General features: G+C 43.6%; 3 protein-coding genes across 4 annotated transcripts in view; 2 read left to right on the top strand and 1 right to left on the bottom strand.

Annotated features, from left to right (window-relative positions):
• Nucleotides 1-16,951, top strand: part of prkdc (protein kinase, DNA-activated, catalytic subunit) — a 45,834-nt gene extending 28,883 nt beyond the window's left edge. Inside the window, exons 61-86 of the mRNA XM_088321853.1 lie at nucleotides 896-1,027; nucleotides 1,108-1,287; nucleotides 2,515-2,723; nucleotides 2,796-2,934; nucleotides 2,999-3,187; nucleotides 3,299-3,523; nucleotides 3,594-3,702; nucleotides 3,762-3,864; nucleotides 3,935-4,088; nucleotides 5,070-5,244; nucleotides 5,324-5,517; nucleotides 7,009-7,192; nucleotides 7,263-7,423; nucleotides 9,237-9,448; nucleotides 9,539-9,626; nucleotides 10,034-10,177; nucleotides 10,633-10,840; nucleotides 10,947-11,014; nucleotides 12,464-12,684; nucleotides 12,756-12,848; nucleotides 14,120-14,206; nucleotides 14,298-14,369; nucleotides 14,950-15,151; nucleotides 15,217-15,405; nucleotides 15,482-15,621; nucleotides 16,375-16,951. Coding sequence (XP_088177979.1) covers nucleotides 896-1,027; nucleotides 1,108-1,287; nucleotides 2,515-2,723; nucleotides 2,796-2,934; nucleotides 2,999-3,187; nucleotides 3,299-3,523; nucleotides 3,594-3,702; nucleotides 3,762-3,864; nucleotides 3,935-4,088; nucleotides 5,070-5,244; nucleotides 5,324-5,517; nucleotides 7,009-7,192; nucleotides 7,263-7,423; nucleotides 9,237-9,448; nucleotides 9,539-9,626; nucleotides 10,034-10,177; nucleotides 10,633-10,840; nucleotides 10,947-11,014; nucleotides 12,464-12,684; nucleotides 12,756-12,848; nucleotides 14,120-14,206; nucleotides 14,298-14,369; nucleotides 14,950-15,151; nucleotides 15,217-15,405; nucleotides 15,482-15,621; nucleotides 16,375-16,579 — 4,083 coding nt within the window. The 3' untranslated portion in view covers nucleotides 16,580-16,951. The remainder of the gene's footprint in view (nucleotides 1-895; nucleotides 1,028-1,107; nucleotides 1,288-2,514; nucleotides 2,724-2,795; nucleotides 2,935-2,998; nucleotides 3,188-3,298; nucleotides 3,524-3,593; nucleotides 3,703-3,761; nucleotides 3,865-3,934; nucleotides 4,089-5,069; nucleotides 5,245-5,323; nucleotides 5,518-7,008; nucleotides 7,193-7,262; nucleotides 7,424-9,236; nucleotides 9,449-9,538; nucleotides 9,627-10,033; nucleotides 10,178-10,632; nucleotides 10,841-10,946; nucleotides 11,015-12,463; nucleotides 12,685-12,755; nucleotides 12,849-14,119; nucleotides 14,207-14,297; nucleotides 14,370-14,949; nucleotides 15,152-15,216; nucleotides 15,406-15,481; nucleotides 15,622-16,374) is intronic.
• Nucleotides 16,952-18,904: 1,953 nt separating this feature from the next.
• The window catches only part of garem1 (GRB2 associated regulator of MAPK1 subtype 1), a 13,510-nt gene continuing 6,144 nt past the window's right edge, over nucleotides 18,905-26,270 (bottom strand). Inside the window, exons 4-6 of one of the 2 annotated variants that reach the window (XM_088322628.1) lie at nucleotides 24,241-25,399; nucleotides 22,810-22,955; nucleotides 18,905-21,954 (exon numbers count right to left, since the gene is read on the bottom strand). In XM_088322628.1, coding sequence (XP_088178754.1) covers nucleotides 21,213-21,954; nucleotides 22,810-22,955; nucleotides 24,241-25,399 — 2,047 coding nt within the window. In that variant the 3' untranslated portion in view covers nucleotides 18,905-21,212. The remainder of the gene's footprint in view (nucleotides 21,955-22,809; nucleotides 22,956-24,240; nucleotides 25,400-26,270) is intronic. The other variant, XM_088322627.1, reaches the window with a different exon arrangement.
• ncf2 (neutrophil cytosolic factor 2) overlaps nucleotides 21,766-26,270 on the top strand; it is a 21,998-nt gene continuing 17,493 nt past the window's right edge. The window contains exons 1-2 of the mRNA XM_088322630.1: nucleotides 21,766-21,919; nucleotides 22,575-22,629. The gene's annotated coding sequence lies outside the window, so the exon portion shown is untranslated. The remainder of the gene's footprint in view (nucleotides 21,920-22,574; nucleotides 22,630-26,270) is intronic.

Here is a 26,270-nt window from a genome sequence, read left to right as displayed (position 1 = left end):
TATGTTAATTCAATGCAAATAAGAGTGCGCACAATCCCGTTGTGACGCAGAGAGATGTAGTACCACTTCGGTCCGGCAGACTGATTTTATTAAAAAGAAAATATCTTACTTTTTAAAACAAAATTCTTTATTTAACATTGCATCATTGCAAAAAAAATTGGCATTAAAGTTTCAATTTTGTTAGGCTGTTTCACAAAGATATTTTTTTAAATGAATCATAAAAGAGCATTCAAATTAAATTAAAGCACAATAAACATAAAACGAAAGGCACATATTGTAAAAAAACAAAACAAAAAGTGAAGGAAATAAAATAATATTCATTTTGGCGATCCTTAAGGCAGCCGTCATCGTTAAAGGGATAGCCTGACCTTTTTCTCTGTGATTCCTTTCCACAAATTCTGAGACTTCATGAAATTTGGTCAAAATGTTTTTCATTTGGGCCGATGGAACTCTGTGATCGGCTAATGACAAGGTATACTGAACTGTGTTTTTGACTTTATATCCTGAAACGCCTTTGTCATATTTTCCCATTCAAGTGCATTGTAACATTTGTAAGTAGAGGTACCACTGTAATATGATCTTTGGATAAGGTGCCAGGAAAAGAGTATCTTCCATATTTGCCGGTGTATAGCATATATTTGTATGTGTTTTTCTTTACTGTCAAGTTAATTGACAAATACTTTAATATAGTTTGATATCATAGAATATTCTGTTTTGTGCACTATTTTTCCATCTTTCGTCATTATATGAATAAAGACGAGGAAAATTAAATATGTCTTCAAGAAATCCAATTCGTTGATTCATTGAAAAATGAATCGACATATCGATCGATGATGACAATAAAGGTCGGTTGCAGCCCCGAACCGATTGCTGAGTTATTCTCTGTCGTCATCAGGAGCAAAAAGCTAATCAAAGGCTTCGAAGGGAAGCTCAAGTGACTCTGTATCGTAACTACAGAGTGGGAGACTTTCCAGACGTCCAAATCCCATACAGTAACCTTATTGCTCCCCTTCAAGCCGTCGCACAGGTGACTGCCACGTCGCTTTTCCTTCCTTTATACGATGCCTTCAGAATATCGGAATGCTCAAAGTTTGGAATATCTCGCAGAAAGATCCAATATTGGCCAAACAACTCTTCAGTTCACTGTTTAGCGGCATTCTTCGAGAAATGGAAACCCGGGAACCCGGGCAGAAAGCGGTAGAAATAAAAGAAGACCTTCGGTGCACGTTGAACAAGTTCCTGGAGAAGAGTACGATCTGCTTCCCACCTTTTATTGCATGTGTGCAGGTATGTCTCTCGCTTATCTGACATAAACAGTTGAGTCCTTTTATTGAGCCAAGTTAAACGTTAGTATTAGCTCTCTCTGTTGAATTCATTCATGTATTTGTTCGTTGATTCATCTGTTTATTTATTTAGCTAGCTAGCTGGAGCAATACATGTTAGTATTGTGTTGTTGTTGTTGTTTGTCCCTCTTAAAGGGTCTCCCAAATTCCAAAACAAATAAGATCTGTATGTGTGTCTGCGTGCATGCGTGTTTATATATGTCATTGGTATATCCCAATTATTTTCTGAGATCATGCATTTTGAAGACAGTCTGTCTCCTCTTTGACATCCTGAGCTCTGACGTCATGTGAAGCACGCCAGCGGGCCAGTCACCCTAATGGTTTACGTGTTAACTCGTCGAAAAGGTTTTGAGTGTTTTAAGCCAAGTTTTGGTGGAGAATGCCGAAGCGTTGTGTCGCAGATGAGACCGGCAATGGTAAAACAAATTGCGAGCAGGCAAAATGGGGCCAACTGGCAAAAATAACAAACGCGGCTAACGGGGACTAGCCAGGGGCCGGCCGGGACAAGGCCGGCTAGCCGGCCGCTAAAAATTGCTAACTGGGATTGATCGGCGGTATAACAGGATTGTGGAGTAATCAGCCAGGATAACTTGCAGCCGACAACAAAAAAAGATTACGGCAACAAACCCTAACCCTGCCGGGGAACAACCATTGGAACGGTAGGCTAGCCAGCTAGCCGACTGCAAACGGGGCTAACTTGGAAGCCTTATGGAGCTCGCTCGGGGGAGCTATCTGGAATTAACTGTAAAACAGGCATCGAAAAAGGAAAAGTCACAATCACCTATCTAAAAGGAGGCGAAGGCAAACATTGAACGCACGTAGGCTTACCCCCAAGCATCTTTAGATGATGAAGGTCTGCAACTCAAACAAAACAGTCAGAAGTCCCTCATCGACACGGTAAGCAAAGTTCCAATTACTCCACGCAGAAGCGAGCGCCACGCATTCGCTGATGACTACAATCGCCGCTGTTTTCAAAGGAACCCGCCATTATTATGATTCTTTAAATCCACCTCTAGGGGGCATGAAGTCAAACGGTCTACTTTGAGTATTGATTTCTCTAGATCCATGGCGCGTGGAATATTATGGAACATATTTGCATGACTGTTGGGAGGAACACTACACGTTCTGTGCCAAATTGAAAAAACTAAAGGTCTTTTGTCACCCTTTTAAGGACATGTGCTACCAACACAAAGACCTGTTGCATATTGATCCGGCACTTATCAGCTCCACGAGCATTGCAAGTCTCCAGCAGCCTTCAGGGGTCCTGCTTTTGGAAGAGGGTCTGCTGCACTTTTGCATCCAGGATGAACCTCCAACCAAAAGGTCGCGCGGACGCAAAGAAATACCGCCGGACACCAAAAAATGGGTCCACCTTGCGAGGTATCTCAAGTGGACTACTTGTGCCGAGCGTTGTCATTTTTGCCAAACTGTTTTTTATTCATCCCCTCCAAGGCTTTACAGAGATTTGGAGGATTACGATGTCGTCCGCGGAATCTTTGCCGGTAAAGTCGGGACCATGCCGATTACAAGCGCTGCTCTTCAAGCTGAGGCCAGCAGTGATTTTGCTAAAGCCGCTAAGCTCTACAACGAAGTACGGGAAGCCTTGTTCAAAGGATGCCATCGATGCGGATGGACTGATTTTTGTTTGTTTCCAGGCTCTTAACACCGAAGACTGGAGTGGCGCTGAGCCCACCGAGTCCGAGAAGGATTTTTGGGAAATCGCCGCCATGGAGGCCTACTGTAATTTGACCGATTGGAAATCTCTTCAGTACTGTTCCACATTTCACATCGACGACAATAGCCCCGCTAACCTTGAGAATATGTGGCTGGAGCCCCTCTACCAGGTGAACGAATCCATATTTTAACATCAAGCCTCTAACATGTGCAAGGCTAACTTTCTGTTGCTAACCAGATGAATTGATTTTGCCTGATGAACATTTGTTTTTTCCTTTTAGGAAATGTACCTGCCACACATGATTCGAAGCATGCTGAAACTGCTGCAGTTAGGCAAGGGAGACCAAAATCTTCTAAGCTTTATGGACCAAGCCATGAAGGTGGAGGAACGCAAAAAACTGTTGGAGAGCCGCTACAGCCGAGAGCTCGGTCTGCTCTACGTCCTACAGGAGGACTACGACCGCGCTAAATACTACACCGACTCTGCCATGCAGATGTTCGTGGAGGTATACGTCCCGCGTGAATCGTCTTCGGGCTTGCCTTTCTTTACTCGTTTTCGCCTCGTCCCCGTTCTAGAGCTACTCCAGTGTCGATACGCTGCTGACTCAAAGCCGTTTAACCATCCTGCAATCCGTGCAGGCCTTGACGGAAACACAGGACTTTTTGCACTTTATCAAAGGAGAAGGTGAGGAGTTGACTTGCAAGCTGAAATGTCACAAAAACTTATTTGGATTTATTTCCTAGTGTCTGTGGCGTCCCTCAAGCGACTTATAAATGCATGGACTGAGCGCTATCCTGATGCTAAAATGGATCCGGTGAACATCTGGGATGATATCATTACTTCAAGGTTCGCAAAAACAAAACCTGTCATTATTTCCTAAGATTTTTTTGGCAAAAAAAAAACATCCTCTTTCCAGATGTTTCTTCCTGGATAAAATCAGGGAAAAGCTTCAAACTCACTCCGACTCGGATAGCATGGATGTGGATGAGGCTGCAGACGACCTGAACGCTTTGGTTAATAACTGCAAGTTTGACATGAAGCTGCACATGGCGGATAGTGCAAGAAAGCAGGTGACTAAGAAAAAGTTCACGTGATGGAGCCAGGGTCGGGAACTTTTTGAAACCAGGGAGCTTTAAATAGAAAAATATTTAGATTTTGTTTTTTCAGAGAGCCACACCATATCATTTAAGATCATCCATCCATCCATTATCTGCATCGCTTATCCTCAGTAGGATCACGGGGGCTCTGGAGCCCACCCCAGCTATTTTCAGGCCATGGGCAGGGTACAACCTCAACTGGATGCCAGCCAGTTGCAAATCTCAGGGACACACTACCGTTCATTCGCTCACTCATACCTAGGGACAATTTGGGGTCACCAATCAACCGACATGCATATTTTTGAAATGTGGGATGAAACTGGAGTACTCGGAGGAAACGCACTCAGTCACTGGGAGAACATGCAAACTGCACAGGACGCCTGGTAGCCGGGTTTGAACCCATGACCTCAGAATTGTGCCGGGACGCGCTAACCTCTCGGCAGCTGTGCCGGCGACGTGGGCCTTATGCCCGTGAAAATTTTTGACCCTAGGTGCAGACGGAACTGGGCGAGGAAGGCAGTGCGTGCGCTAAATATTTATAGCTCTGCCTATTTCATCCGCTTACCCAATCTCATTACTCTGGGTGCTTTGCTAGAGATCTTGGGTGTTCATAGTTTGTTCTGTGGGTTTTTGTCATCGAGTGTCTCAATAGTGAACATAGATTGTTTAATGAGCTTCCATATAAAGGATTCTTTAGCGATGTAGAACCAAAACTTAGTCTAGTGTGACACCTTGACTGTTAACTGTAGTCGAGTTTGTGGCCTTCATATACCGACTCTTCTACGTAATCAGTGTGGTCTCGACATTCGGCTTTACACAAAACCATGCAGTAAATAATTGCGCAGGGTCCATTCGATCCAAGTGTCCTCATGAGAAGAGCTATATATAACTCCCGACCCCTGTGATGGAGTATAAAACGACCGCATGAATTCTGTTTATTCCTATCACTTCCAGAATAACTTTTCCGTTGCCACCAAGCTGATGAAGGAACTCCACGGGGATGCGAAAAAAAATCGCCAATGGTTGATGCGATGGGTCCACAGTTTTAGCCGTTACAGCCATAAACACAGCCAAGCTCAGGGACCTCTGGAGCAACTCAGAATGATGCTCAAGGCTGTCCCACTTTTGGGTGAGTGAGGGACATTATGAGGAAATACCGATTATAATGTCTAATTGTCCAGAATGTTAAGAAAAGAATCTCCCCACAGATGACATTGAGGTTGACTGCCAGAATGCCACATCAGAAGTGTACAGAGACCAAAAGATTCTTCAAGGAACATCCTTCCACATCATGGCCTTGGCTCTACACAAAAGTCCCTCGGTCCTTGAAACTATTGAAGCTGACAAAGCTGAAAGAATCGTCAGACTTTCACATAGCCCTTGGCCTGTTCAATCTTTGAAGGTATCGGGCTACGATCATATTATTATTTTATTTTTTTATTTTACTTCCTCTTTTTCCTCGTGCTCAAGTATTGTGTTTTTCCCAACCCTCTTGTCGCTATTTGATCGGGGGAATGTTGTCATAAAAATCTGTAGTCTGTCATGGTATGTGGTCTTTGCAGCCCTCTAAGACTTCTGGTGATTAAGGGCTATAGCGGGGTTCCTGGCGATCATTAGAAAGTCTTAAAATGCATTCAATTTATTATTCTAAAGAATGAACTCTTCATTGGCATTAAAATAGATGGATAGATGGATAGATAGATACTTTATTCATCCTCGTAGGGAAATTCACGCTTCCAGCAATATCCTTTGATGTTTATGAACAGGATGGCCTCGGGGTGCTTTGTTGTAGTTTAGCAACAGCGGAGTGGATGACGTCACATTCTAGGCCAAAAGTTTGACGTCCCTGCAGCAGATGGAAATCTTTGTGCCCAGGGTTACACCACCTCGTGTTCTCATAGATAACGAGTCCGCCTCCTCTCTGCTTCCCGCGGGCTTTTGTGTCTCTCTAACAGCGCTGAAGCCAGGGTAGCTCCGGGTAGCTCCACGTTTGCGTCCGGGATGCTAGACGTGAGCCACGTTTCCATAAAACACAGCAAACTGCACCCCCTGTAAAATGTCTTGTATCCAATTTTCCAAAAAGTCTTAAAAATGTGAACATATAAATAAGATTTATATTTGTTTACACTAAAAATATTTGATACAAAATTAATTTCTCACGCATCATGATAAAAATGTTTCATGAATGTAGCCGAAGAGTTCTGAGTTAACTGCCAGATTTGACTGAGGACCCATGATGTAGTGTAAACATCCTTTTCATTTATTATTTTCCATGTCGAAAACTGTTTTCAGATGGAATTTTTTTTTAATCTATCTATTTACGTTGGTCATATTCCTCAAGAGGGGTGACCGACAGCAAGACAATCACGTATACAAAAATAAAGGTAATGAAAAAGTAGCAAAAAAACCCCAAAAAATTAACCATGGCCAGCCCAAACACCCAAACAAGATAGGCACCTCGGCACCCAAGTCGGTCATGCTTTGGTCCTTCCACATGAAACGGGGAAAAAAGAAAGCGGCCGTGTCACTCGGGTCAGGGTGACGCAGCGCACTCTTCTGTCCCGACAGCTTTCACTGGTTTACCCCTGCCGCATCATACGGGTGCCGTGCCCATCCCTTAGAAAAGTGTGATTTTAAAGAAATTCAAATAAACATTTGTTTGAAATTCCCTGTAATTCATGTAGTGTTTTGTTTAGTTTGTTTCATTTTTTTCGTTTTTTTTTTCTCAACTCGGTCTTAAATTTGATTTCAAAAGGCATTCGAAAACTCTTAAGTCTTGAATTTAAGTCAAATTTAGTAGGAACCCTGTATACGAATAAACATGACTTCACGTATTTACTATTTTCTGCCACTTGTATCGTTATTGTTCCAATTAAGGTTGTATTTTCTGCAGGAAGTGGAAGTGGGATTACAAACGCGAGCACTGACGCTGATGCGCGACGCCACCCAAAAAGCGGACCAGGAGTTTCTAACTTTGAAACGCGAGCGTGCGGATACCGGCAGCATGGTGGAAACATACATGTGTTTCGCTGATTTCTGTGACAAACTGCTGCGTCAGGAGGATCAGGGGGACTCGAGTGAGTTGGAGTTTTGCCATCCATTCATAGTCTTTTATTTTCTATACGACAGCTTATTTCTTTATTGTAGGCCGTGGATTCCCGGAGCTCTTTTCACTGCCCGTCCATGTCGTGAGGAGCATGCTGAAAGCCCTGAAAATGAACTCTGAGGAGGCTCGTCTCAAGTTCCCCCGACTTTTGCAGCTCATCGAGTTGTATCCGTCTGAGACCTTGGACATCATGACATGCGAGGTGAGCGTTCTTGAACAAGATCCTGAAAAGCGGACTGTATTTTCTGGGCTAAAAGGCGCAAAGTGTTCTATACAGTACTTTGAAGCCCCGACGAGGACCGTCGTGGCAGCAGAATGCCGGACAAACATGGCGCCGAATGAACCCCTCCACTTGTCTTTCCAGGAGTCCATCCCTGATTGTGCACCCTTGCGCGTGATAATCTATTGCATTTGCGCACATTTATTTTCGATTCTGATTTCGATACAGCTCTTAAGATTGTGTAGAATTAAGTTGGGTAAGTCACTGGCTAACCAATGTGTCAATCCACATTTGAATCACTCACTTTTGGCTAATGATTCTTGAAGCGGAATCGGTCAATCCCTCATAGGCCCTCATAGGTAGCCGCGGGCTAAGGACCGTCAAAACAATCTTGCAATTGGCCGACAGTGGTGTCAATCAAAGAGTCACTAGCTAACAGCTATCTGACGAGTTTGTTTATTTTTAAAGGGGAGTTTTGGAACAAGGATTGCCAAATGATGGAGAAATGCCTTTAGGTGTTTTTTTTTTTTTAATCTCTGGGCATTATGGTGCGTTTTGGAGTCGATATTTGACAGGGTTTGATTCACTGGACTCTAGAATGTTTGTTTATAATGGTATCATGAGTGGAATATTACAGCACTTCTGGGTGAGCTTCACCGGCTTTAGTTTTGGGGTATCTTGTTTCTGACTGATGGTGATGTTTCTCGGATGAGTATTTCTTGAAACGGTCATCATATCTTGAATCCCAAGAGTTGAAGCTTTTGAACGTATTTCAGTAAAGTGAAATAGTGAAAACACGACTTGGTTTATCCACAGTCTGATGTCCCGCCGTTAAGGGGTTAAGTCAGGATTCCATGCTGTTAAAGAAATACAAATTCCTTGACCGATGATTTTCATAAAAATTAACATGATAGTTCATGTATTTATGCCTTCTTGCCAAATCAATGTTATTTGTTGTTTTTTATTTTCACTAAATGAAAGTTGTTGCGTTACCACAAAGAGGCACTCATTATCACACTGTCTAGAAGTCCAGAGCAGGGCTCTCCAACAGTTTTTGAGAGTTGAGCTACTTTTTACTACTTATTTGCTCAAAGGTCACCCATTTTGATATGCACTTCTAAAATAACTTTTCACGTCATTACTATGTTATTACCGGGTTAATTATCGGAAGTCGACCACGATAAAAAAAAAAAACCTTTTACTGGAAAATCGCAATGACCGAGCACTGGTGTGCTATTTTCAAAACAGGTCTGCGGGCATATTAGCTGTCCTTAGGGGGCACACCTTGGAGTCCCCTGGTCCAGAAAATGGGCAAATTGTTGCTAAACGGGAACTGGCTTGATTCATGACTCTATTTCAAAATGAAAACTCGATTTCCCTGGTGCCGTGGAATGCTCTTCCCCCTGAGATTGGATCTGCAACCTCAGTGGAGATGTTTCAATCTAAGCTTAAAACACACTTCTATTCTATAGCATACGAATAACCTAGATTTTATGTTGACAATATATGTGTATTATTTGCCCTCATGTAGGTTTTAGATCAGGGGAGGGTGTCATAATAGTCTGTAGTTTGCAATAGTCTGTGCAGCCCTTTGAGACTCTTTGTGATGAAGGGCCAAACAAAGAAACAGGACTTGATTTTGTCATTTGAATCCCTTTTGAACTCAGCCAAGAACCATTTTCTTCTTTAGAAAACGACGACCCGGGGCTTCTCCGGGGTTAAATATGATCCGAGAATCCACAAAATATCCTCATAGTCCTAACTAAACGGCTGTACTTGTCTTCACTGAGCTCAGATGACATCGGTGCCTTGCTGGATGCTGATGGGTTGGATCAGTCAGATGGTGGCCCTCCTGGACAAGCCCCAAGCCGTCGCCGTGCAGTATTGCGTCGAGCGGATCGCGGAATCTTACCCCCAGGCTTTGGTCTACGCTTTGATGATCAGTCGGGAAAGTTATCACTTTGAGGACTCTGCTACCGGATTCCACCAGGAGGAATTTGTCAACAGGTCATTCGGGGGGAAAAAAAAAACATACGTTCGTCGAGTGTCACATCGGAGATGGAAATGATACCGTCGACTGTTACTTTGTATCAACAGAATAATGAGCATGCTGGATAAGGGAGAAGGCGTCAAGACGTTTGTGGATGCGCTGCAACAGCTCACCAATCCCGATATGATTTTTAAGGTAACGAGCCGGTCCCCCTGCCTCCGAGGTCGTTTCGGATCTGTGTTGTGTACAGTGTTCGGAATCACTCTTTTTTTTTTTAACAATGGGGTCACCAAAAATACATTTGTTTAAAATTCCCGGTAATTCATGTCAGGTTTTGTTGTGAGAGTTAGATTTACTTTATTCCACCCACTTTATGTAGTTTACTGTGTATGATATTGTTTCTTTTTGTTGCACTTGAAGAGTGGGATTAATCTGTTGCTGGCGAGGTGCAATAAATAGGACTCGGTTCTAGAACACAACTACCTGTCTTTTTTCTATTCAAGTGACGTGCCCAACACTGTGTTGTGTAACTAAGATTGTGTTGCCAGCATTTCTCTCTTACGATTGTTTTTTTTTTCCGTTTGTTTTTCGGGTACCGGCAGGATTGGTGGGAGGATGTCAAAAACGAACTGGAAAAGCCCAACTTCAACAAGGAGAAAATGGAGATCATGTACAGCAAAATGTACTCCTCGCTCGGCGATTGCAAAAAAGATGCTCATGGGACGTTTCGCAAGAAATTCATTCAAGTTTGTACAAATATTTCTTTTTTTCTGTATTTTCTGTTTGTAACGCATTTTAAGTGTACAGCATTTTCAAGAATTTAGCCAAAATCATTGAGAAAAATATATTGAAATGAGATTAAGATATGACAGTAGGTTTTGCCCCTATTGAATATTATTTTAATAACTCGTGTCTCGTGTAACAATGGTACAATATTATTCCCTCTATTTTTTATTTGAACCACCCTCCCCAAAAAAATTGTCATTAAATTAAAAAGTTATTCTTAAGAAATAGGAAAACATTTAGTAGAATTACCTACAATACATGAATAATGGGAATAATGAAATAAATCCAATTTTTTTGCAGATTATTATTTGTATTTTTTGTACATTAATGTTTAACAGTGTTCATTATTTCAACACTAAAATCTGCGGCAAACCCTTTTTCAAGGGAGCCCAAAATGATCCTATTTCCTCCACAGAAATATGCAAAAGATGTCGAACTCTTGCTGGGATGCAAAGGTAGCAAGCTATTCGATAAGAGGAGAGATCGAAGTTTTTTGCTCCGGGTGGATCAGCTGGCATCTTCCATGCGGGACTCTCGGAAGGAACCCGGGAACCTGAAGGAATATTCACCCTGGCTCAGTGCTTTCAAGGCGGACCCTTTTGAAAACCCGCTGGAGATCCCCGGTCAGTAGACGCCACTCCAAGTTCCCGAAATTCAGTTTAAGCAATACGCTTTTTAGTTTTTTTTTCTTCTGGTGGAGAATTGACATATTCTTGTTTTCCTTCGTAGGTCAGTATGATGGTACTTCCAAACCTTTGCCCGAGTATCATGCTAAGATAAGCGGATTTGATGAAAGGGTAGGTACAAATGGACAGACTGAGGAGATCACTTCTTCCTCATGCCATGAGGCTCTTTAACTCCACTTGGGGAGTAAAAGCCCACATGAAACCCCACCCCCATATTTGCATATTACGCTATTTTTATTACAGTGTGTAGCACTATTTAAATACTCTATAGCAACACGTTATATTGGGTAGTTTTGTATTCTATGTCTTTATTTTATTACTTTATTTTTCAACACAAGGATACTGCTGGAAGTGTGAATTTCCCTACGGGGATGAATAAAGTATCTATCTATCTTTCTATCTACATGTCAAAGAAAAAAATGACATGACTTGAGCTAGTCAAGTAAAGTAGTGGGTCATTGCAGATTCATGTGCCCTCTTTATATTTCTAGATAATCTCAAGCTTCCTTTCCGTGGTTATGTTTTAGCTTCTTCCTTTAGCGTCCGCCGCAAGCCTTCGAGCCATAACAAATAACTATAGTGGATATGACTTGTGAAAGTCTGAAAGAAAAACCCAAGATTGTGAACTGAATGAGAAAAGACGTTTCGGGAGGTGGTTCAGCCAATCGCATATCTGTATATTCATGAGGCTGTAACGAAATCCAATAGCAGACAAGCATTTTGTATGATGTCAACAAAAGCGGACGGACAGAAGTTTTTGGCCTCGTTGAATAATTGGTTGTCGGTTTTGAATAGTGAGGAAAATGCCTTCATGGTGGTGTGCTTCGTTTGAGATTTCCGTTAAAAAGAATTGACAGAATAGAATTTTTTTCTCTGTGAAAAACGTGCTAACAATTCCCATATGAGTTCAAAGAGCCCTTACAACATCGCATTCAAACTCCGGCTCGGGGGCTCGGGTGATTAAATTTTTACTGGCCAGCAGCCTCTGTCATACAATTATTAATATCTGGCCCGCCAGTACAATTGATCGCAGTATAAAATAAATTCGCACAAAAGAAAAATAAATCACCATTTCACCAGATGATGGCAGTAGCCCTTTGGCCACCTTGGCTTTCTCAGACAATTTTAGCCCATTCCCTTTCCGACACGGCGACTTCTTCCAAAACAATTGGAAATTTGATTATTTTTCACCCAAATCCAAAACATCTGCGTGTGCCTATTTGCCAAAAGACTGTAGCTCCTTTCAAAGAACATAATATCAAAAGGCACTGCCATACCAAACATGCTGACTACAAAAAGCCAACTGGAAAGGAACGCTGTGAGTAGGCGAAGCGACCGGAAGCTGTTTTAACGGCACAGCGGGGCTTTTTCACAAGACCTTACGGGTCACAGGAAAACGTTACAAAGGCGAGCTACGAGTTGGCGACGCTGATGGCACTTTGACGGAGGGTGAATTTATGAAAGATCGCCGGGCTGAATAATCAGCCCTCGCAGCTTTTCAGTTCACCAAAGGTTTGGAAACCCCTGAGCTAATAGTTCGTTTCTATTTGTTGCAATCAGGTCAAGGTGATGCCATCCATTTGCCGACCCAAACGGCTGATCATCCGCGGCGATGATGAGCGCGAGCACCCTTTCCTGGTAAAAGGAGGGGAAGACCTTCGGCAGGATCAGCGCATCGAGCAGCTTTTTTCCGTCATGAATATTTTGTTGAGTCGCGATGCGGCCTGTGCCCGTGGAGGCCTGCAGCTCCGCACCTACCGGGTCATCCCGCTCAATACCAGGTACTGTGTTTTGCATCCTATCGCGCCATTCCCTGTTTCAATGCGATATCCGCTCTTTCGAATCTTAACAGAATCGGTCTCATCGAATGGCTCGAGAACACGTGCACCTTGAAAGAGTTCCTTCATGCCACCATGACGCAAGAGGAATCCCAAAGGACAGCCAGGTACGCTTGAACTATTGTATAGGCCTCTTTTCTTCCATAATCTTTGTCCTGATTTTGGATTTTGGGAGGGCGAGAGTACACTCAAGAAGAATACTTACAAGTCTGTCTTTTTAAATATTTATGATATTTCACGTGAGTCTGTCGTCTATACAACCCTTTGAGACTTCTTGTGATTCAGGGTGTCACAAATAAACATGACTTGACTGTAAGGCGCTCCTACTACATTCTAGAAAATTTGGGCTTTTAATTTGCCAGAAAATGAGTGGCAGACGTTTTTCTCAAATTGAAAGCCAATTTTTGCCGTTTGACTTGTTTTTAAAGGCCTACAGAAAAGTGACCTCCGTAGCTAAATAAGCATAGGACACATCAAGAGAAAGCTTGAAGCCTCATCTTTCATTAGAAAAAAAAGTGTGCTTCTAGCTTTTACCATTGTGAAGTAAACAACAGTTGCAAGGTTTTTTGAAACTACTCGTTTCCAAGAGAACTGAAAAAAGCAGCTTTTTTTGAAAGGAGGCATTTAAAACAGAACTGTCTCTTTGGTGGGTTTTTTACATTTGTGACACCTCCAATATGTAAACAATGCTTTCCATAAACACAAGGGCAGTCTGCTTAGAAAATAGCATTTTATTGCAAGAACACTGAACTTGTGCATGCACAATACATGAACTTTGCAATAACTTTTCTGCCCCGAGGTTTCCGGCAAAGTGATCACATGATTCAGGTCATCATGGCGATTGCGGACGTGCACTAAACGTCATCCCTCCCTGTCCTGACGATGACGAAGGCACTTGGTCTTTTGTTTTTTTTTTAGAAAGAATGATGCTTAGAAGCGTTAACAGTCTGAACTTAAATCTGCACTCTCATCACCACCGACACACTGCCATACGGTGTCATATAGTGAATAAAGGAAACAAAACAAGGCACAAAAAAGATCTGATCAAAGCCATCCCTGCCACGTATGAGTAATTTATTGTACTGAAATCATTCCTGGAGTCTTGATACTCACAGAAGGGCTGCGCCAAAGCCTGATGATTATACCGGATATCAGCTGAAAACAACCGTTTAAACTTTGGCTAAAACAATTGTCAAAATTATTTTTTCCCCCCTGAAAACATCAAAAAAGTGACTGACGTTAGGGTAAGCAAATTAAGATGTTTTTTTTTTTTTTGTACTATTGTTAAATATTGTGTATCACAAGATCTTTTTTTCTTATTTTGTGCTTTTTAGCCTCGATTTTTTTTTAGGTCATCTGTATTTGTGCTGTTTTTCAGGTGTTTTGAGATTTATAATAACTGGCTGCTCTCCTTTTGCTCAAAAGCCGAGAAATCGGCTGTCAAATCCTATACTCAAGCTTACGTGTAAGTGACCCTAGTTACGAATTCTAAGGATGAGATCGAGTATTCGCCCCATCTTTCGATGCATTGCTCTCACCATTTTTCTCTATTCCAGGAAAGCAAAACGCACAGACACCGTCGATACTTTTTCCAAAGTGTTGCAACAAGTGCCCGGTGACCTCCTCAGGTACGTTTGCAGCAAATGCATCAAATAAATCGGCATTTGTTTTTTTGCTTTTTTCTTATACTTATATTTTCATTGTTCATTTTTTTTTTCTTCCTTTTTTTTTTTAAAACATAAAACCAAAAACAAGGGGAAGGGGGTTAATGAATAAAGAAACAAAACAAGACAATATTGCAGTGTTGGGTAGTATCCTCCATGTTAGTCATTGTTCAAAGTCCAGTCTTCATTGTTCGTTAGTGGTGTCCTTAGTTTTCCTGTAATTTATCCATTTTTTCCATTTGTCCACGAATTGGGTCTCCTGTATCCCTATTTGAAATGTGATCCTCTCCATTTGAAAGATCTCCTCCACAGTACAGACCCACTGCTGCATGGTGGAGATTTTTTGGGTTATCCTGTATCCCAATGATTTCTTTAAAACAAACCATCATTTTGAACACAGGCAAAATAGAAGCATGTGGTGGAGGTCTTCCTCTCCAAACTTGCTTTTTAATTTTTGGGGTGAAAAAAAAAAAAATATGACTACATTCTTCCCTCATAATCCAGGAGCTAATGGATGTTTTACTGATTTTGATTTGACTCGTAGGCGGGCTTTCCTGAAGATGTGCAACAGACCAGAGGCCTTCCTGCGCCTTCGCTCGCACTTCATCAGCTCGCACGCGTTACTCTGCGTCAGTCATTGGGTGTTGGGCATCGGCGACCGTCATCTCTCCAACTTCATGATCAACGCGGAAACGGGGGGCATGATAGGCATCGATTTTGGACATGCGTTCGGTTCGGCCACTCAGGTAAAAAGCACTGCGATTGGAGTCAAACGAAGCCTTCTTTCATTTCTAACGCTTCGTCCTCTCAGTTCCTTCCCGTCCCAGAGCTCATGCCTTTCCGGCTCACCAGACAGTTTGTGAATCTGATGCAACCCTTGAAGGAGTCGGGATTGATCCGAAGTGTCATGGCGCACTCCCTCCGAGCGTATCGGAACGCGCCGGACTTGTTGCTCAACACTATGGATGTGTTTGTTAAAGAACCCTCGCTGGACTGGAAGGTGCGCATGCATTCCTAGACTTATCTAGTTTTTTTTCTTTTCTTTGAATCTCCGATGTTATCGTTTTCCTTGACAGAACTTTGAATTAAGGCAATTGAAGAAGGGAGGTACGTGGACAGAAAACATCGATACCAAAGAAATCAACTGGTATCCTTTGCAGAAGGTGAACTTTGCCAGACAAAAACTGGAGGGTGCAAATCCCGCGTGGATTACCAGGTAAGATCACCGGGATGGTAAAAGTCCAACAAATATTTCATTTGATCTCCTTTGTAAATTGTCCAAAACTCAACCGAGCCTCTTCTTATACGCTTAAATGAGACATTATGAACATGATCAGTGTCTTTAAATACATGATCAAATCTTCCAAAATCATTTTACAAATCGGCCTATAATTTCTATTGAAGTGCCCTCAAACAAGTGAGACGTTTCAACGGTTGACTGATTCTATTTTAACCCTACTTCTCATCATTACAACCTAGTAATAACACAAACCTAAAAGAGTAAGAACCTTAAAATTTGTCATTCTAGACACGCATACCAAACGGGTTCGCCTTTCTCGCTCTGCACTTGAAAAATGTTGGTGACGCCTGAACTAGTTTATAATATTTTGATAACGGTCGTTTTTTTTTTTTAAATAATATAGTCATTGAAATAAAAAAAAATTCACTTGATTCGTAGATTGACAAAGCCCACAGATGAATCCAATTTGAAAAAACATCAGTCTCTCAGCAAAATGTATTTTGATTCAGGGCATTTGATGCATAATAAAAGTGATGACCTGCGTGCACTTCCCGTTCGAAATCAAATAATCCGCTATTATATTTTAAGGTAAAGGATCGAATTTCAAAAGTGTATTTTTGAAAGATTTTCAGGGTCTGGCTCTGGGTTCCATCCCCTTCAAACCTGTTAATATACGTTGTGTGCCCCCTTTCGGAACGGCCTTGTCATCACATATCTCCCCGTTCGCAGCGAGGAGCTCAAACTGGGCTTCGAGGGCCTCGCCGGCTTCCAAGGGATGCGATCGGTCTCCCTGGGGGCGCCGGAACACAACGTCCGGGCCAGGGAAGCGCCCCGGGGTCTGTCGGTGGAGAAGCAGGTGGAATGCTTGCTGGACCAAGCCACCGACCCCAACGTGCTGGGGAGAACGTGGGCGGGCTGGGAGCCGTGGTTCTGACGGCGCGCGCTCGGAAACAGGTTCGGTCGGTGCCGCCGCTCCGGTATGATAATGGGTAAACGCGACACGCGTTTGAAAGGGAATCCGGACTGGCGACAAAATCTACGGTTCACCGACGTGCGTCTCTGCGAGCTTATTTTGCCTTTGCAAGCGATTGCAAGAAGCGTTTCTTATGTGCCCTTTACTGTTCAATTGTGGATATATTAGGCCAAGAATTGAGTCATTTGTCTGACAAAACCACTAAAAAAAAATCACAAAATGCTAAGAACTCTGGTTCCAAAAACAATGTTGGCGAAATGAAGCATTTCACTTTTCTATCATTTGTTGCTGTTTTTTCATGACAAATAAATGTAAGCACTGTTTAAAAGTTCACACTTTGTTAATGGTTATCACTTTTTCCATTTCAAAATTTGATGTTTAACATGTTTTAAGACCTCCGTTTTAAACTTGTTTTGTCCTTTTGCTGCTTGCTGACAATTATTCAGCAGTCACTCCCATGACATAAATTCAGAAAGTCGGAACAAATATATATACATGTGTTCCAACCTTTTTACATTAAAAAAATCGATTTTATCATGCGATCTACCTTTAAAAAAAAAACTAGTACTTGTTTAAAACTGTAAATGGCAATTTTTCACCAAAACAAAAGTCCGAGTGGTTTATTCAAGCACAAAGACTGTCTTGCTTCAAAATAAGGCGACCGTGAAAAAGCAGTTTATTTTCTTTTGGGTTTTTTTAAGGGCACCCTGCGTTTTGAAGGGCCAAAAAGCGGTAGTCTAACACGTAATGCGGTATTTTTGGCAGGTATGCATACACAGTGTCTGTTTAAGTCAGGAGTGAGCTTGCCTCCCCTTGCATTACTTCCTTGATTTTACACCAACACATTGTTCTTTTGTTTTACAAAAGTTTCACTTTTCTTACTGTTTATTTATTGTGCTCGCACACCATCTAGCGACCAGCATTATATCGCTCCATTTATTCGTGTGATTTTGTTTAAGCCAATCAGTCCGTTTCATGTCTTCACGTGATCTCGTTTAAGCCAAAGAAGTGTTGTTTCACACCCGCGTTTAATACATTGGCCTGCAGTTATTGGATGTGTGTCTTTCCCCTTGGAAGCAGATCCAGGAGAAAGCTCAGGTGGGCTCCCCAAAATCAATCTCTGACTCCGAGTGTGTTTCTTTCTTTACTTTAATACAATCTCAAGTTTAAACCTGGACAACAGTATACTAAGATTTTTGCTGCGTGGTAGACACTTCATAGTGACAGCGTATAGACCGTATTCCCAAAAGAATGTCGATACCGTTTTAAATGGTAAATACAATCGGCGATAGCGAAACCAAGTCTGTTGAAACCGTCAGGAATATTCCAGCAAAATGTCATGAAACCCTGTCATATCCCTGCACAAAGTTGACTTCATACATCCATCAGTTCTTTGAGTAAAAAATATCTTTGGCATGTACTTTTGTAACACTTTAAGTATACTCATAATACTCATTTGCAAACGGTGCCGCTAATAGAATACCTAGATTAGATGTGAAGGCTGTCACGTTACAGAAAGTCATTTGAGTATTTGGATCTTATGAGTAGATTCCTAGAAAAATACCCAAACTGTGTTCCATTAAGTTCTAACCACAGCATGTGAAATCTTTGTAGAAATACTCTGACAAAGGTCTCACGTAACAGAGCCTGCTTGATTTCCAACGTATCCATAAATGCAGATCCCATAAATCGCACAGAGTTACAAATAATGCAAACTGAAGCAATTTCCAAAAAATAAAAGTACATCTGCTTATTAAAAAAAATGTAACACTTGAGAAGCAAATATTCATCTTTGAGGCACCTTCATACGGAACGACTGCATAGTGGACTCATTCTTTGCATATAAATTGCCGTTAAAAACGAAGAAAACGAGCGGTACCGATTCCCGTCGATAGTTGCGTGCGAGATGCTGACCCCAAAACGATTCAAAACATTTTCATTAAATCCATCGCGATGTACCGTTTTAGTCAGTTGGGCTAGGGGGAGCCGTCGGAAGTGCCTTCGGATAATTCGGCTTAAAAGTGCTCAATGCTTATTTTGCTTTATGCGAGTACGAGATCCATGTCATAGGGTTCCCGCGGATCCTTAAAGTCTTAAAAGGCTTTGAATTCATTATTCTAAAAATAAGGCCTTCGTTGGCATTACTTGTATCCGATTTTTGAAAGTCTTAAAAATGTGAACATATAAATAAGATTTATATTAGTTTGATAATGGATGCAAATGTGTGTGCCACGGATAGTTAAGGATAGTTGGGCCAGGGGGGGGTGGGGGGGGGGGGGGGGGGTTGGGGCTAAGGTGAGATGGAACTCTATGATGCAGAGGGGGTAAACCAGTGTATGCTGATTTTGGGTTGTGCTGTAGGCTGAATGTTTGAGGTCAGGTTGGGAAGAGCGAAGTGGAACGAATGTTTGGATAGTGTGTTTTTGACTCTAGCCACTTCCCACTAGAGAGGGTATGGCTTCACTATATAAATAGATATTTGTTTGAACTAAAAACATTTTTATTGCTATTTTTAACAATTCACCCATATATTTTGATGGCAACGCGGGGTGACCACAATAACAGAGATGTGACGAATGTTTTTGGCCATGGCTAAAAGCTGTGCCGGGTCATGTGTACAAGGCACACTATATTATCATTTGTTTTATTTCAATTGTGTTTTTTTTGTCGACTCGGTCTTGAATTTGATTTCAAAGGGCATTCAAAAAAAAGTCTTGAAATGACCTTGCTTTAAACATTAGGAACCTTGTGTCAGCTACAAAAAAGTTGTCGTTCGGTTCTAGAAGGCACAGTTCAATTGGAACTGGATTTGCTAGCTCGTTCATGTCTTGTCAACTGTTATTTCTTTTTTTGCAGGAGAAAATGTAGATTTCAATCAACTGCATGTCTAATACGGATATTGCCCTGAAGGTGAGGAAAAGAAAATGTTCCAAATGTAAAATTCTGCAACTTGAGAAAGCAATATTCGTGTTTTTGATAGCCATATCCTTCAAAAGATGATCTGGTTCATGTACTATCCCATTGATAGTTATAGACGTTATGGATCCATTTTAAACTGGCAGTGAAGGAGTTCAACCAGTGGTTTCCGTCGCACGGCCGCTAAATCCGAATGAAAGCTAGCGTTGGCTAGACCGCACAGGCACACAAATGGGATCGATTCCCGGGGCACAGGACAGAAAAACACAGAGTTAAGCAACTGTGATGGTACTAGTTACCTTTTCACATTTTAAAAGAATGGTTAAGATCGTATAAACCAGGGGTCGCTAACATAGTGCCCACCGGCACCAAGTAGCCCGCGGACTAGTGATGAGTCATTGTGGTTTCCTGGGAAATGGGATTTCTAACTGGCATGAGAAATCAGCCAATCATTTCTAGATGTGAATAACTCAGTGCCTTTATACAAGGGTTAGGGTTTCTTTTTGGGTTTCTCGACCCAACGTCTAAGAATCACTATCGGGTAATAACATAAGTTGCTAATTTGGACATGCGTATCTAATTGTTAGCCGGCCCTTCACGCTAATCGGTACCAATAAAGTAGTTCTCAGCTAAAAATAGTAAACAATTTGAGATAGTTTAGTTTTTTTAAAGATACTGCAGGAAAAGCTTTTTGAAATTTGATATACTCATTTGACCACATCAACGCACGTATGTTTTGTCATATTAAACCGCCCTGTAAAGGAGTATCGTCGAATTAAGGACATCCGTGATGACGTGTTCTGTTCCAAAGGCCAATTGACTAGCATTGACAGGAAGAGACACAAGAGACTCGTTTGAAAGCGGACTGGCAGTGAACCAATGAGCTCAACAACTGCAATGATGTTACGAGGTAAGCTAGCAAAAAAAAAAAACGGTAAAAACACTTTGCTAAACAATTTGAGATAGTTTGGTGACCTAGCTTGCTCCGAATGTTCCAAAATGAAGAAAGAAACCCTTCCCAAACACGAGTCACATCCACGATGACACCTTTGTTTGACTTTTAGACTCACAGTCGAGTCGGGGGCCGCCAAAGCCAAGATCCGGGGGAGGAAAAAACGGCACTGATAAAAACATTCCGCTGTTCTTAAAGGGACGTCGCCGTCGTGTCTCGTGCCACCGAAAACGAGTCCAGAGAAAGACTGGAAGGGAGCAAAAAGCTCCCTTTTTTACCATTTTTACCCAGTCTTTCTCAAAGAGGCAAAACGAAGGGAAAAGGATTTAGTTTGGAGGAAAAGTAGGGGAAAAGAAAGCAAAGACAAAAATAAAAAATGCAGCCTTATTTCCTTTTTCTCCTCAGTTTTACTTTTTGTCTTGAAGAGTCATAAGGTGCGTTTCGGTCACTTTGACCCTTCGTCTTTCGGGTCCCGGTGTGCCCTTAGCGCTCGCTTCGGGTGGCACGACAAAATACGGCGAGGTCTCGTGGGAAAATAATACTTTCATAGGGGCCGCGCGATCGAGACCCCTGTTCTAGACGACTGTCGGTAAGGCGACGCTAAGAGGAAGCTGAAAAAAGGAGGCGATAAAAAGTGCTCAACGATCCCCGCCCGAGGGAATTTCAAAAGGGGGCGCCCCCGGCACCATCGTGACAGAGAACCCCGGTCCAAACGCAGAGCGAGTCTCATATCTTGGGTCTCCACCCGTTAATAAACTGCACGAGTTTCTTCACCTGCAGCTTGCTCAGTCGGAAGTCTTCCGAGAGAATCTCTTCGCTGAGCTGCAGTAACAAATTGCCGTCGATCTTCTCCGAAACGAAGAGCGACGCCGTTTCCTCGGGCAGGCCGATGAACCGCAAGGATTTCGATACTTCTTCTATGGAGAGGCCGGCCAGGCTGAGCGGGGGTCGCCAGTCCAGGGGGGGAGACCCCCGCCCCGAGCCGGACGCTTCCCGGGGTAAAAGCAGAGCGGGATCTGGCGTCGCCGGACAAGGGGGTCCTACGGAATACTCGGAACCCTTCTTGACGCCGTTGGACTTTCTCGGCGGCAGGATGGGACAGGAGAGACTCTGTTGGGTGCCGCGTCCGTCCGTGGCGCAGGATTTGCTCCGGCCGAGCCGCTTCGGCGGCCCGGGGCTCGGACGGGCGGGATCCCGGCCCTCCAAGTCCGCCAGACTGCAGGTTTTGGGGTCTCTCAGCGAGCGGTTCCTCGGGTAACTGTAGTAGCTGCGACATCCGGCGGGGAGGACGTCGTCGGAAGCGCCGGCGTCCGCGCCGACGAAGTTGGGCCAGGACAACCTGGAAGGGAGCCATTCAGACCGCGACACCGCCCTCGCCTGGCCGCCGGTGGGACGGGAGCATCGACGGGAGCGGCGGACGCCCTCTTCCCCCGGTAAGTCGGATGCTTCTTGTTTGCACGAGCCGCTACTGAAAAATAATCAGAAGACGTGGCCAAATTCAGGCACTTTCAAGGCCAAGTTTTCATACAAAATCCAGCACTGATCAAGAGAACGTTATTTTTGGTTGACTTTGATGACTTAAACAAAGTCAATATCTTGCTGCTAGCGCATACTTGTGCTATGTTAAGCTGTTCCTGTCTACGATCTAGGACCTTTTGTGTCTGTGGGCTTCTATAAACTGACATGAATTCTGCCATTGTGCCTCAACAATGCATGCGCAGCTTGGCTACATCACACTTGTTGACATAGAAAGGGCTCTATCGGTGTTAGGGTCAAAATCGAGTTCATTACAGAAGGCAAAAAATAAATCTAAACCCTACTGTATGTATGTGTATAAAAAGCAGAAAAATGAGCCAAATTTGGACTCATTTACCATTATATTAATTGTTCTGAATCAGAGTGCTTTCAATCTTAGAGACAACTTCCCTTTTCTTTTATGTTTAACTTATTTGAAGTTAATTTTGAGCGTGTTTTTTCAGAAGATCTGTGTCTAAATGAGTAAAATACAATTTTTTTGAATTTTACATTTTATTTGTAACACAGAAAAGTTCATTTTTGTGTGTGTGTGTGTGTGTTTTGCATTTTCAGGGACTTTGCCTGGGAGCCAGCATTCTCGGTTTTGGACAAAGGAAATACATTTTTCGTGAGTAACAGATGACAAATGGGGATTGTTTTGAAAATGTCTTGATTCCCCTTCTGTAAAAAAAATATGTGACAAAATACTGCAGGTGAGCCTCATGATCCGGTTTCTTTATAATGCCGAAAATAAGCTACTTTCAAATCAATCCGAAACGTGAGGCAGCAGCACAAAGTGTCCTCTTACATGCTGTGGAGGCCCGAGGAGTAATAGGACAGGGTGGGACTCGGCGAGCGCGTTTCCTGCTGCCGAGGCTTGGACAACGATGGCGTCTGCTTCAGACTCCGCGGGGGAATGGGCGGCGCGTTCAACAGCCGGCATTCTTCTTTCACCTGCCACATTTGGAACCGTTACGCACCTTTTGACTGAAGCCCGATCATTTTCAAAATAGGTTAACTGTCTCCTTAATATGTCGTTAGCCCAAAATGTTAAAAGAGCCACATTTTCCAAGCATTTTCAAGCACTTCACCCAAAATTCAAGCATTTTCCTGAACTTATACAACATTAAATACAAGCATTGTCAAGGATTTCAAGCATCTGTTGTACGAACCCTAATTATTTCTAAATTCATGGGAAAGCGTTTAGCATGTTTTTCCTACAGAAACCATATCATTTCCATGATCAAACATTTTTGAAAAAGGGAGTGAACCAATGTCCCTGACCCGATTTGGTCAGCATTGGATGCAACAGGAACAAAACCTGGATCGTGGTGGTGAGAGCACCGAATCCACGACATAGGCCACTAGAATTGTAGCTGACCAAGGAAAAGGCATCCTATTTAATCTCATTGCACGACTCGCCCTCCCGGTGCCCCGTTGTACGTCGTTGTAATAGAGCATTATGGGAAAGAGTTAAGCCAAAACAATGGATACCGCGAGGACAAATCGTGTGATTATGATATAATTGAATGCCTTTTCCTATGTCATCTAGCTCACTGGTTGTCAGCTGACCTGACTTTAGGACCCACCATTCAACCATAACGATTTTGAAAATAACTTCAACTTTCTCAGGAGCCGTTATTATGGGTAAAATAGGTTGACTGAATAGGTAGAGCGAATCAAACATGGCATAATTGCCACCTCATAAAAGGAATGTAATTGACCCTTCCTTTTTTCTTCTTTTTAGCATCGTTTTGCCCAGGAAAAGACCACTTTTTTGAAACAGTGATTTACACCGGAGATTAAAATTAGAGAACAACTTGGAAATGGTCACCGTTCCACTGTGTGCTAGATGAGCACCATTGAGTGGGAGGCACCTGAAAGTCTTCTCTTATTTTGATAGAATACATTTTTGGCAAAAAACGGGATTTTTGTTGAAACGCCTTATCCGTTTTGGGAAAAAAGGGTTGCAGTAGCGTGGTCAAGACACAACATAATGTCTGTAAACTATTTGAATGATTCAAAGTGGTTCTCTATATTTGATGTCCAGTGTAAACCCCTAGTGGTCGAGAATGGATTTGCGCTTAGAATTATCATTACTGACGTTACTATCGGACAGGGCCGCAAGAATATAGTCAGACGTTGAACTCCGGTCGAACATATTTATTGCCGATGACAGTTGTGCACGTCAGGCCGCCATCTCCATATAAGGTCACGAGTTTCAAGAGGCGATACTCACGGCTTCCGATTTGGGCGGCACCGGCGGCGGCGCGAAGACGACGTCGGGAACCGAGACGTCGGCGTGCGGGCGACCCGTCGGCGCCGCGGCGGAGTCTCGCCCGTCGTCGGCGGCCTCGGGGATCTGGCTTCGGAGGCGGTCCAACCACAACTCTTCGTAAGGGACGTCCGACGTCGCCGCGGCCGTCGGGTCCGGGCGCTCCGAAGCCGGCGCGGGGCGGCTCTCGTCTTCCGGCGAATCGGCCGGAACGCTGTCCGACGGCAACGGCGCCCAATCGCCCCCGAGGCCGGCGCACCCTTGCAGGTCCACTTCGCTGTTACCGTGCAGATGACTGCCGTAGACGCACACAGAGAGCCTGTGGAAGGACGCCGTCGCTTCCTCGCCGGCGCGAGTCAGCGAGGCGGGGGTCCGGGCCTCGACCGGGCCACCGTTGGCCGTGCCGCCCCGCTTCTCGGGGCTCTTCCCTTCCTCGCCGCGCACGTGGCGAACGGCCCGCGAGTAGTCGTCGATATCGAAGCGTTCCTGGCAGAAGGAGAACCAGCGTCGCACCACGGTGTCCGACCACAGCCGGCCTCGCAGGAGCTCCTCGGGGACCAGGACCCTGGGCGGCGCGGCGGCGCCCAGCGCGAAATGGAGCGGGACGATCTTGTCGCTGCGCAGGACGCAGCACACCGCCACCGTCTTGGTCTGGACCTTGACCAGCTTGTAGCGGTGGCCCTCGCGGATGGGGTGGAGGTCGTGGCGGTTGCGCGGCGGAGCGGCCGGCACGGTGACGTTGACGGGCAGCCGCGTCTTCTCCACGATGTCGCGGATGGCGTGCTCGCCCTCCTGCATCCGGAGCTCCAGCGGGCTGCAGGTGCCGAAGCGCCCCTTGCACTGGAAGGGGAGACTGACGCTCTCGTTGGTGCGGTGGTTCATGCAGATCAGGCAGGGCATCTTGCCTCGCCCCAGCTTGCCCGCCGAGTTGAGCTTGCCCATCTTTTTCAAGATGGCGTTGAAGCGGGATTTCTCTTTGGAGCTTTTGGCGTAGAGGATCTCGGCCTGGCCCATCAGGGTCAGCTCGTCGCCGGTGCTCAGCGTTATGTTGTAGACCTCCGTGTCTTCGTTGCATTCCCCTGAAGCCATCTGAGAGAAAGGCAGGAGCTGAGAAACCAAACCTCTATTCCGGGGGCAGAATACGGTAGATAGGTATTTCTAGGTGTGCATTACTACGCAAAGTTTTATGGTATACCTGCGTATTTGTGCAGTGATTAATCAATTGATCGTCATTGCCAGCCAAGGGATTCAAACCCGGGTCAGGAGGGGTGCCAATACTTTAAATGACTTTACACCATATCTCTATCACAAAATGTATTTGCATAGAGCCTTCTTTCCACTTCTTCGATTACCTTGCGAAGACAGAAACAGGAAACCAAAGGGTTTTCAACAAAATACAAGCTCTTTCACATACATGTGAAGAGAATGTTTAACGTATCAGAATGCACTATGCAAATCTGTGTTGGCACCGTGTGAAAAAAATAGCGTGATATTGACATCGGATGGAATGCCTTTACGTATGTCTTTATTGTGGAATATTTGATCCAAGAAAAAACAACTGCGGTCTTAAATTATCTGGCCAGAAACAAAGCATTTACAAGGCGAATACACAATTTGGTTGCATAGCATATTCATCAATAGAAAATACCGATCTCTGCGCTTGACTTTTTTGACGTTAGGGAACATTTTTATCAACAAAAAATGATTCCAAAAACATTCTCTGTTACGTCAAGGCTAATGATTCTCGTGCATCATAATACTTATTGCGAACTTTTATATAGGCTTCCCATGTCAGAGGCAATGTCTTTGAAGTTTTATTCTACAATATTCCCCCTTTGGTGATTGACGTCGTGAACTCAAATCAATCTTGGGCTAATGGGTCGCCCGCGCCCTCACTACCGCGATCAGAGTTCGATTCCCGATGCAAACCATGTTTTGAGATTTGAATCCGCTTTTAATCACTTATTGACCGATTAATCATTGCATCATGATCC

Source organism: Urocampus carinirostris, chromosome 18 (assembly GCF_059441175.1).
Source record: "Urocampus carinirostris isolate Australia breed hairy pipefish chromosome 18, RoL_Ucar_1.0, whole genome shotgun sequence".
NCBI lineage: Eukaryota > Metazoa > Chordata > Actinopteri > Syngnathiformes > Syngnathidae > Urocampus > Urocampus carinirostris.
The sequence above is the reverse complement of the archived record's forward strand: the minus strand, read 5'-3'. Positions and strand labels throughout refer to the sequence as shown.